The 11,462-nt window shown below is 43.7% G+C and overlaps 1 protein-coding gene across 5 annotated transcripts in view; it reads right to left on the bottom strand.

Moving 5' to 3' along the window:
• The window catches only part of shroom2a (shroom family member 2a), a 65,284-nt gene extending 54,105 nt beyond the window's left edge, over positions 1-11,179 (bottom strand). For 2 of the 5 annotated variants that reach the window (XM_054734719.2, XM_054734718.2), the window contains exons 1-2: positions 10,916-11,179; positions 6,556-6,757 (exon numbers count right to left, since the gene is read on the bottom strand). In XM_054734719.2, coding sequence (XP_054590694.2) covers positions 6,556-6,753 — 198 coding nt within the window. In that variant the 5' untranslated portion in view covers positions 6,754-6,757; positions 10,916-11,179. Of the gene's footprint in view, positions 1-113; positions 522-6,555; positions 6,758-10,915 lie in introns of those variants that run through there. The other 3 variants (XM_015975544.3, XM_070545910.1, XM_054734720.2) reach the window with 3 other exon arrangements.
• Positions 11,180-11,462: the final 283 nt, after the last annotated feature.

Genomic DNA, 11,462 nt, shown 5'->3' on the forward strand with positions numbered 1-11,462 from the left:
TATTATAGTACTTAGAAAAATCAGTAAATGTTTGTAGAAAATGCAATGGAAACAAGTAATGTTTCCATTGGATGTTTCCTAATGAAGGAACAAAAACAAAGCAGAGAACAAACCTCACCATCCGATGTACACAAGCTGATTTTGTTGGTCGCTGTGGTACAGATGGGGCACTCGGTAACTAAATATTATTTGTTAAAAGCAGTAATGATCCAAGCTGGAAACTGCAGCCAAACTGGGAAATTTTTCACCTCAAGCTATCAACAGCGTAACTCTTCCCTTTAATCTTACAGCTTCTAATAGTTATAATGGTCAGAATGACAGCCATTTCAATCACGCTTGTAAAACTAGTGGTAATGGGCTGTGCTATGGTGGAGTATCTGGAATGAACTTTGGACCCCTCTTTTTGTGTCAATACAGGAATGATAAACAGACAAACAGGTGCTGGTATTTCACCGTTTCTAATTAACAAGCAAGGTCTTTCATAGTAAATCATTACAAAGTCAACAGAGAAGTGAAGTTATGGTGTGACTTCAGAGAAACTCGCCTTTTCAATGGTACTGTGTTGATCCTGTAGCTTTTAATTGCTATTTAAAGGGGCATTATGGAAGTGTGACAGCCAAAACATGTATAGAAATAATAAATGTCTTCTTCAGACGTTCTCCTGCAATGCCCTGGTCCTGTAGAACGAGCCCTGGCATTTTTACTGTGATTGTCTGTTTTTCTGTAAAATCACAGAAAAAGAGAGATGCTCGGGTCGAGCAGGCTGCTTCATGCGCGTTCACGCTCAGGCATCGCCCGTAGCATTTGCTATCCGTAGCTTTAGCAGCAGAGAGAGAGGCAGTGCCACTTTGTCGCTGTTCCTAACGCCTAGTGACAAAGCTAGCTACATTTCTGAGGACCCTTAGCTACTTTCTGTAGAACTTTCTTCTAGATATTTCCTGCAAATTAGCAACAAAATAGCCATTTTCACTCCGAACCGTTCTTTGGTTTGACGTTGTTTCAGCTGTCATCAAGGATATAAACGTTACAGATACTATGAATGTTACTGGTGAATAGCTCACCTAGTAAGATGTTGGACTCTCATGCTGAAGACCTGGGTTCGATTCTGGGTGTGAACATAGTTTATGTAGAGTTTCTTTTTTACTGTACCTAAGTTTGACCACATGAAATTCTTACTTCAATTCATTTCAATTCAAAAATACTTTATTAATCCCAGAGGGAAATTAGAGCTTCAGTACACACAATTCTGAGATCAGACATACATACATAGACACATGACAAGAATTGGTGACTGTGGTCGTTCGCGACCCGAGTCGCGCTACCGTAATAGATCAAGAGGGTTTATTTGAGGATAGTCAGGGGGAGGGAAAAAAGGCACTTCAGAGTTACCCTCCAGAGGGCAGCTTTGCTATGCAAAAAAACACCTCAGACAGAAATGCACACAGACTTCAGACAACACAACATACGTGTCCACTAGGTGGGGAGGTAGGGTTGGGACTCTCCTCACTTCAGTGCGTGCAGCCGCATGGGGCAGTGCTCATCACCTCCGTTTGGACAGGGGAGGGAGATAATGGGTTAGAGAGCACAGCGACTCCTAGATACGGTTCCACGGCCTTCACCGGTCACCGTCCTGCCCAGGCTGGGATAGGGAGAAAGAGTTTCCATAGCAACGGCAGCATTCCACATTTCTTCTGAGGGGGGAGTTTACATTTCAGCCTCACATGCTCCAAGGGCACCAGATTCAGATAAGGATTGTTTTGGGGACAGACAGAGATACTTTCCTCTCTGCCTTAGTGTTCTGTTGGCCTTCAACCCCTCTAGATCCAATAATGGCGTAATTAATCCATCCCAATTGGTGTTGATCCGTCCACTCTCTCCTCGATAGTATCCACCTTTTGTGTCAGAGCCTGAATCTCAGCCAAAGTTCCAAGCTTGCGACTCATCTCGACAATTATATGAGTTTGTGCGTTCACAGCGCGGTGTAATCCATCCCTGAGCTCCGGGATTGAGCCAATATTCTTCGAAAGCTCGTTAATTTTTCGGTAAGCCAGGTAACCGCTCATGCCAAACAGCAGCATACCAAAATGAAGAATATCCAAACATCTTCAGAATCCTCTACAGACAGTTGAGAGAGGCATATCAGGTTCCACTGTTTCCAGGAGTCCATGATATACCCAGCTGGCTCTGTCCCAGAGGGGCATCCGGGAGCCCCTCATCTCGTTCTCATCATTGAAAAAATGTTGTCAATCGCGTTGAGAGACCAACTGACCAGGTCTCGTCTCGTCTCGTCTTCCTCCGCTTATCCGGGTCCGGGTCGCGGGGGCAGCATCCCAACTAGGGAGCTCCAGGCCGTCCTCTCCCCGGCCTTGTCCACCAGCTCCTCCGGCAGGACCCCAAGGCGTTCCCGGACCAGATTGGAGATGTAACCTCTCCAACGTGTCCTGGGTCGACCCGGGGGCCTTCTGCCGGCAGGACATGCCCGAAACACCTCCCCGGGGAGGCGTCCAGGAGGCATCCTGACCAGATGCCCAAACCACCTCAACTGGCTCCTTTCGATCCGGAGGAGCAGCGGTTCTACTCCGAGTCCCTCCCGAATGTCCAAGCTCCTCACCCTATCTCTAAGGCTGAGCCCGGCCACCCTACGGAGGAAACTCATTTCGGCCGCTTGTATCCGCGATCTCGTTCTTTCGGTCATTACCCAAAGCTCATGACCATAGGTGAGGATTGGGACGTAGATCGACCGGTAAATCGAGAGCCTGGCTTTCTGGCTCAGCTCCCTCTTCCCCACGACAGATCGGCTCAGCGTCCGCATCACTGCAGACGCCGAACCAATCCGCCTGTCGATCTCCCGATCCCTCCTACCCTCACTCGTGAACAAGACCCCGAGATACTTAAACTCCTCCACTTGAGGTAGGACCTCTCCCCCGACCCGGAGGTGGCAAGCCACCCTTTTCCGGTCGAGAACCATGGTCTCAGATTTGGAGGTGCTGATCCTCATCCCAGCCGCTTCACATTCGGCCGCGAACCTACCCAGCAAGAGCTGGAGGTCAGAGCTGGATGAAGCTAGGAGGACCACATCATCCGCAAAAAGCAGAGACGAGATTCTCCTGCCACCAAACTCGACACACTCCACACCACGGCTGCGTCTAAAAATTCTGTCCATAAAAGTGATGAACAGAACCGGTGACAAAGGGCAGCCCTGGCGGAGTCCAACCCTCACTGGGAACAGGTCCGACTTACTACCGGCTATGCGGACCAAACTCACGCTCCTCTGGTAAAGGGACTGAATGGCCCTTAACAGAAAGCCACCCACCCCATACTCCTGGAGCGTCCCCCACAGGGTGCCCCTGGGGACACGGTCATAAGCCTTCTCCAAATCCACAAAGCACATGTGGATTGGTTGGGCAAACTCCCATGCCCCCTCCATCACCCTTGCAAGGGTATAGAGCTGGTCCACAGTTCCACGGCCAGGACGAAAACCACATTGCTCCTCCTCTATCTGAGATTCAACTATCGATCGGACCCTCCTCTCCAGTACCTTGGAGTAGACCTTTCCAGGGAGGCTGAGGAGTGTGATCCCCCTATAGTTGGAACACACCCTCAGGTCACCCTTCTTAAAGATGGGGACCACCACCCCGGTCTGCCACTCCCTAGGAACTGCCCCCGATGACCACGCAATGTTGTAGGGATGTGTTAACCATGACAGCCCTACAACATCCATAGCCTTGAGATACCCAGGACGAACCTCATCCGCCCCCGGGGCTCCGCCGCTGTGTAGTTGTTTGACTACCTCAGCAACTTCTGCCCCCGAGATCGGACAGTCCATCCCCAGGCCTCCCAGCTCTGGTTCCTCCTCGGAATGCGCATTGGTGGGATTGAGGAGCTCCTCAAAGTATTCCTTCCACCGTCCGACTATAGCCTCAGTTGATGTCAGCAGCTCCCCATCCTCACTGTAAACAGTGTGAGCGAGTTGCTGCCTTCCTCTCCTGAGGCGCCGGACAGTTTGCCAGAACCTCTTTGGAGCCGATCGATAGTCTTTCTCCATGGCCTCACCAAACTCCTCCCACGCCCGAGATTTTGCCTCGGCAACTGCCACTGCTGCACCCCGCTTGGCTATCCGGTACCTGTCTGCTGCCTCCGGAGACCCACAGACCAGCCACGCCCTGTAGGCCTCCTTCTTCAGCCTGACGGCTCCCCGAACCTCTGGTGTCCACCAGCGGGTACGGGGGTTGCCACCACGACTGGCACCGGCCACCTTACGACCACAGCTAGCAACAGCCGCCTCGACAATCGCAGAGTGGAACAAGGCCCACTCGGACTCAATGTCCCCCACTGCTCTCGGGACGTGGTCAAAGCTCTGCCGGAGGGGGGAGTTGAAGACCGTCTTGACAGGTTCTTCTGCCAGGCGTTCCCAGCAGACCCTCACTATGCGTTTGGGTCTGCCAGGTCTACGCGGCATGTTCCCTTGCCATCTGATCCAACTCACCACCAGGTGGTGATCAGTTGACAGCTCCGCCCCTCTCTTCACTCGGGTGTCCAAAACATACGGCCGCAGGTCAGATGATACGACTACAAAATCTATCATCGACCTGTGACCTAGGCTGCCCTGGTACCAAGTGTACCGGTGGGCATCCTTATGTTCGAACATGGTGTTCGTTATGGCCAAACTGCGGCTTGCACAGAAGTCCAATAACAAAACACCGCTCGAGTTCAGATTAGGTGGGCCGTTCCTCCCAATCACACCCCTCCAGGTCAAGCTGTCATTGCCCACGTGAGCACTGAAGTCCCCCAGCAGGACAATGGAGTCCCCTGATGGAGCACTATCTAGCACTCGTCCCAGGGACTCCAAAAAGGGTGGGTACTCTGAACTGATATTTGGCCCATAAGCACAAACAACAGTCAGGACCCGTTCCCCGACCCGAAGGCGCAAGGAAGCTACCCTCTCGTCCCCCGGGGTAAACCCCAACACACAGGCAGAGAGTCTCGGGGCTAACAAAAAGCCAACCCCAGCCCTCCGCCTCTCACCCGGAGCAACTCCAGCAAAGTAGAGTGTCCAACCCCTCTCCAGGTCTCGGGTTCCAGAGCCAATGCAATGTGTCGAGGTGAGTCCGACTATATCTAGCCGGTACCGCTCAACCTCTGCCACAAGCTCCGGCTCCTTCCCCGCCAGCGAGGTGACGTTCCATGTCCCAAAAACTAGTTTTCTTGTCCGGGGATTGGACCGCCAAGGCTCCCGCCTTGGTCTGCCACCCGATTTGCATTGCACCGGACCCTTCATGTTCCTCCTGCGGGTGGTGGGTCCACAGTTGGACGAGCCCATGTATCCGGTTCGGGCTGGGCCCGGCCGGGCCCCATGGGCGAAAGCCCGGCCACCAGGCGCTCGCTCACGGGCCCCAACCCCAGGCCTGGCTCCAGGGTGGGACCCCGGTAACCCTCCGGGCCGGGTACTCCGACTCTTCGTTTTAACCGCCATGAAAGATCCTTCGAACCGTTCTTTGTCTCACCCTTCACCTAAGACCAATTTGTCATGGGAGACCCTACCAGGGGCACTAAGTGCCCCAGACAACATAGCTCCTAGGATCATTAGGGCACTCAAACTCCTCCACCACGATAAGGTGACGGTTCAAGGAGGACTGACCAGGTCCACTTTTAATAATTTCCAGTTTCCAGAAAAAAATGCAGAAAGCGCTGTGCACACAAGACAGGACAAAGAGCCTTGGGATGGGGGGGGAGTGTCTGTACTCTCCAAGAGCACCTTTACCCACATTCAAATGTTTTGTTTTCCATAAGAGCACACCTACATGATTACCATGAATGATTAAGCCCACTGTGCCTAAAAGCAAGGCCCTGAGCTGGCAGGTGTGTAGAGAAACCACCAGGAGAGAAAGGAGAGATTTCAGCTTGAATGTGGAACTAAATCCAATATCTGACACTTCACATTGGAACCAAAACTTTTTCCATAAAACACGGAGTTAATTTTCCAGCTGAAATATTTCATGGGCTCACATTGACCTGCTAGAATGTCTGAGTTCATTTTCCTTTAACTAATTCCCAGTGACAAATAATTCACTGGTTACTGTTGCGAGAAAGTGCGACAGAGAGCACTGTGTATTAAAATGAGTCATTTCTGCATTTTTCATTTTGTTATGTTGAATTGAGACAAAAAACACTCCGTAACTTATCTGCAGTGATCAGTAGAACATGAAATATTCAATTATCACCTGTTTTATTATTAGTCATGACGTCTCAGCTGCTCTCTGGAGTTTTTGTAGTTAGCCTTTATTATCTGGTTAAACCAAACACAGCTACATGCAAGATGATGAGCCACCACATACTAAAGAGATCGTAACAATTTAAAAAATATAAATATATATAGTTTTTTAATGTGTGAAGTGTTATGAGAACTTTAAAAAGGGAGTTTTTCTGTTTAAATAAGGAATTTTAAATATTTCTTAAAAGAAATTTTTATTTTGCTCTGTAACCAAGAAACTTGGACACAACACTTCAACTCACATCTGGTGTTTTTATGTTAAATGCTTTGTTTTAGTTATTTACCTTGGTTATGAGTAGTGGCTCCCTGTGCTCCAGTCCTCCTCTGAGCGTGAACCCCCAAGGTGCACCTCCTGAAAGACGGACAGACACCAGCTTCCAGCCTTCTCCATCTCTGCTCTTCTGATCCAGATCTCCTGATTTCTGAGACACGTGCCAAAAGTTCTCAGCTTCTGGATGGCGTATATATCTCTCAGCATCCATTGCACTGTTAAAAAGTAGAGAAATGTGACCACAAATGTAACAGACAATCAAAAATAAATCCTTAACTCATTAACTGCCACTGACGACTAAAGTCGTCATTTGCAATATGTTTTGACTGTGGGTGTCGTTTTGGAACGCTGCTGTAAATAAAGTTTCTGCCGATCACAATTCCACAACGGATTACGAAAGAACGATAACGATCAAAATGCGCAAGTTCTTCCTGATGTAAGAGGTGAGTCTACACTTTGTTTTGTTGGTTTAGTCATTGACATCATCATAGAGCGCAATGTTCAGTGACTCTTAAAAAAAAGTGAAAACGCTGAAAAATGCTGGCAGCGACTGAGTTAAAGATTATAAATTAATGTTTATTTCAGATGTCTATTTTCTATTATCTTCAAGTATTACACTGATAAATATTTGTAATAAATTATGATGAAATACAACAAAGAATCTGGCCTGTTGTTTTAAAGAAATGTGTTAATAAAAATGTTTATTGTGTATTTATTATTTTCTTTCTCTAAATTTAACTCCTTTTTTCTTAAAAAAAGTACAATTTAAAGTTTGCTTTAAGCAAGAGTTCATTTTTATATTTTAAGCCAATATAACAAATTAATAATGCCTAGTTATTGCAAAGGTTTTAAAAATAACTGTTATCATAGAAAAACAATGACATTGAACTGTACCATATTCTCCAGATTATGTTAAATGTGGTCCTATAGTACACCTACAATTAAGCAATGAATCTCACCAGCTTTTATTTTACTTTGCTGTATTAACGCTCATCTTCATGGTATAGAAAAAAGAAAGAAAACAATCTTTAATATAGCGCCTCTCAAGATAAAAATCATGAGGTGCTTCACAAGAACAAAAAACTATTTTACATATAAAAAGAATAAAAACAAAAGATGAAAAAATGCGGTTGAAATGAGAAAAATTATGTGATTAAAAATGTAAGGAAAGGGAGAGAGAAAATGAATAGGAAGGAGGGAAATCAGTGGATTCTGGGAAAGGCGGATACAGTAGAAGGAGCAGAATAACGAGGGTGATGGTGAAGGAGGCCACCGAGTCCACTGATCTCAGGCTCGGGGGAGAGAGTCCCCGAGTATGGGGGCCATAGCAGCAAATGATCAGTCACCTTTGGCTAGAAACAATACAAGAGACTGTGCTGTTGTTTTTGACCTTTTTAAAGGGACTTCACGGAGTTTTGTATTTTTATGCTCGCGATTGCCCCACTCAGGCCAAAAGCGTAACGGCAGCTTCAATAGTAGGCTCGTGCACGAGGCGCGCATGCTGTTATGGGGTGCCATTTGTAAAGTCAAACAGTCATAATCTAATAGCAATATTTTTGGTTATTTAGCATATCATAAGAGAAAAAATTGGGAGTTCACTTTTTCGAAGTCATATTTTCACCATGTTATTCATACATTTATAAATGTTAAAGTTTCCAAATAAATATTTAGTTAGCAAGCTAAATATTTAATTTGTAGTTAAATATTTATTTTGCAAACTAAATATTTAGTCCTGATCTAAATATTTAGTTTGTAAAATAAATATTTAAATCACTAACTAAATATATAATTTACTAATTAAATATTTATTTTGGAACTAAATATTTAATTTGTAAATTAAATATTTATTTTCCGAAAAAAATATTTAGATCCTAGCTAAACATTTAGTTTGCAAAATCTGTATTTGGGAAATAAATATTTAAGTCTGACCCAAAAATATAAAATATAGTGTGGAGCTAAATAACATCATGGGGAATAAATATTTAGCTGGTACTTAAACATTTAGCTAATATGCAAATTTGCTTGCCAATAAGCGGAAGTTGGTTACCAAAATAAAAGCTGGATCTCGCTAACCTCTTTATAAACTCTTGCTCTGAACCAGAACTTGTTTTATCTCTGGTTCTATTCTTCTTCAGCCAATTTGTCGGACATGTTCAGAAGAATTGAACTGGAGATAAAACAAGTTCTGGTTCGGAGCAAGAGTTTATAAAGAAGTTAGCGAGATCCAGCTTTTATTTTGGTAACCAACTTCCGCTTATTGGCAAGCAAATTTGCATATTAGCTAAATGTTTAAGTACCAGCTAAATATTTATTTTCCACGACATTATTTAGCTCCACACTATATTTTACATTTTTTTGATTCAGACTTAAATATTTATTTCCAAAATACTGATTTTGCAAACTAAATGTTTAGCTCCAAAATAAATATTTAGCTGGGATCTAAATATTTATTTGGGAAAATAAATATTTAATTTACAAATTAAATATTTAGTTCCAAAATAAATATGTAATTAGTAAATTAAATATTTGGTTAGTGAATTAAATATTTATTTTACAAACTAAATATTTAGATCAGACCTACATATTTAGTTTGCAAAATAAATATTTAACTACAAATTAAATATTTAGCTTGCTAACTAAATATTTATTTGGAAACTTTAACATTTATAAAAGTATGAATAACATGATGAAAATATGATTTCGAAAAAGTGAACTCCCAATTTTTTCTCTTATGATATGCTAAATAACCAAAAATATTGCTGTTAGATTATGACTGTTTGACTTTACAAATGGCACCCCATATGCTGTACGTGCACAATCCTTAACGAAAATAACAGCTGAGACAGTCCGTTGTGTTTGTGTGTGTTTGTGTGTGTGTGTGTGTGTGTGTGTGTGTGTGTGTGTGTGTGTGTGTGTGGCCCAGAGGACAGGAGAACGTGCAGCTAATTAATTAAATAATGTAGTTCTGTACCTTTCTCTTCAGCACAGCCGACAAAGGTTTATGATGGGTCAGTCCTCCTGCATGCTCAGATCATTCCCTTCCCTTGCTTGAAAAATTGTTCCAAAATGAAAGTTGAACCCACATCTTTTTTATCTGTGAATTCAATGCTGTTCGGCAAGTCTCAAATAAAAATTTGGGCATCTTACTGTAAAAAATATACCATTAATGTAAAAAAGAAACTTTAAACAAACTATGTTCACATCGAGAATCGAACCCGAGTCTCCCTGCACGAGTCCATCGTCTTATTAGCTGAACTAAAGCACCAGTGACGTCTTTTGTATCTGTAATATTTATATCCTTGATAACAGCTGAAACAACGTTCGGAGCAAAAATGGCTGTTTTGTTGCTAATTAGCAGGAAATATCTAGAAGAAAGTAGCTAAGGGTCCTCAGAAATGTAGCTAGCTTTGTCACTAGGCGTTAGGAACAGCGACAAAGTGGCACTGCCTCTCTCTCTGCTGCTAAAGCTACGGATAGCAAATGCTACGGGCGATGCCTGAGCGTGAACGCGCATGAAGCAGCCTGCTCGACCCGAGCATCTCTCTTTTTCTGTGATTTTACAGAAAAACAGGCAATCACAGTAAAAATGCCAGGGCTCATTCTACAGGACCAGGGCATTGCAGGAGAATGTATGACGAAGACATTTATTATTTCTATACATGTTTTGGCTGTCACACTTCCATAATGCCCCTTTAAAATCGGTGACAAAAACTAATAAAAGCTGGGGTCTTTTCTGAACAAATAACATAATAACCAGACCCAAAAATGTAAAATGTTATGGTAAAACAGAAATTGGACAAAGCTAAAGTAATTTCTCATTTAAGAAATTAAAATCTCAACTATTTTAAGTTTACGTTTCCATTACATACATAAACAATAGCCCTAAACTAAATACGTCAGCATTAGTGTGGTGCTTACAGTACATTTAGAATTATTCAAACATTGTCTGAAGACTGAGTGAGATAAATTCTGTGATGATAATAAAGAATATTTGTGGATATTTAACTATTTTCTTTAATAAACTTGTGAAGTGACAAAGCTCTTAATTTGAAAAGAACTTTTGAATGTTTATATTAATGAGCAGTAAAGATGTTTCACCTCCGTTTTTAAACCAATATAAATGTGTAACCTTAAATAAAGTCCTGCTGTCAAACTCCAGGCGGCCTGAGTTTAAGCGAATGCTCTCAAAACATCATCAACCTCGAGCAACACAATGGAAACCATGCTCGGTCGGTTTACTTGCAAAATAAAGGTAAAACACTCATCGGTAACATTCTTTTAGTAAAACTATACTCCATGTTAAAAGTTACTTTCACAGTTTTTAGTTTAATCACTCAAAAATGAACATGAAACTGTTGTACAACTGGACTTACCTGAAAACTCAATTTATGGATAAACCGGTGAACACGAGACCTTCGTTGCTAAATCCCGTTTTGTGTTACACATAATTCATCTCTACGTAACAAGTTTGCGACGTAGCGTATAAAACTCAGTAACTCGCGCTTTAAACCGAGATTCAAGCGAGTCTAAAGCTCGAGAGCACAGCCCACCTCCTGCTTCTTTGTGAAACAAGTCGCTGACACACAGAGGATAGTTTAAATGAGCTGAGCTAAAGCAGCCCCATCCATGGACACGGACAAGTGGGGCACGAGCACGCAGCAGCCCGCGCCGCGCGTGCCATCTGGCGTTAGCAACGAGGAGAGCAACATTCTCAGACCCCGTCGTTCTCAGGCCCGCACTTCCAGGCCTTTTCCGGTTCTTGATGACGCTCCATTAGAATAAAGGCATTACATTAGAAAACACGTTAAAACGTTATAATTTCGAAAAGGTGATATATTTAAATGAAGGTAAAGTAGAACAGATATGACAACAACTGTTTTGGGGTTTTGACCTTGAACTAACTAAATAAGTAAGTAAGTA

This window comes from Nothobranchius furzeri, chromosome 16, assembly GCF_043380555.1.
Source record: "Nothobranchius furzeri strain GRZ-AD chromosome 16, NfurGRZ-RIMD1, whole genome shotgun sequence".
NCBI classification, from domain to species: Eukaryota; Metazoa; Chordata; class Actinopteri; order Cyprinodontiformes; family Nothobranchiidae; genus Nothobranchius; species Nothobranchius furzeri.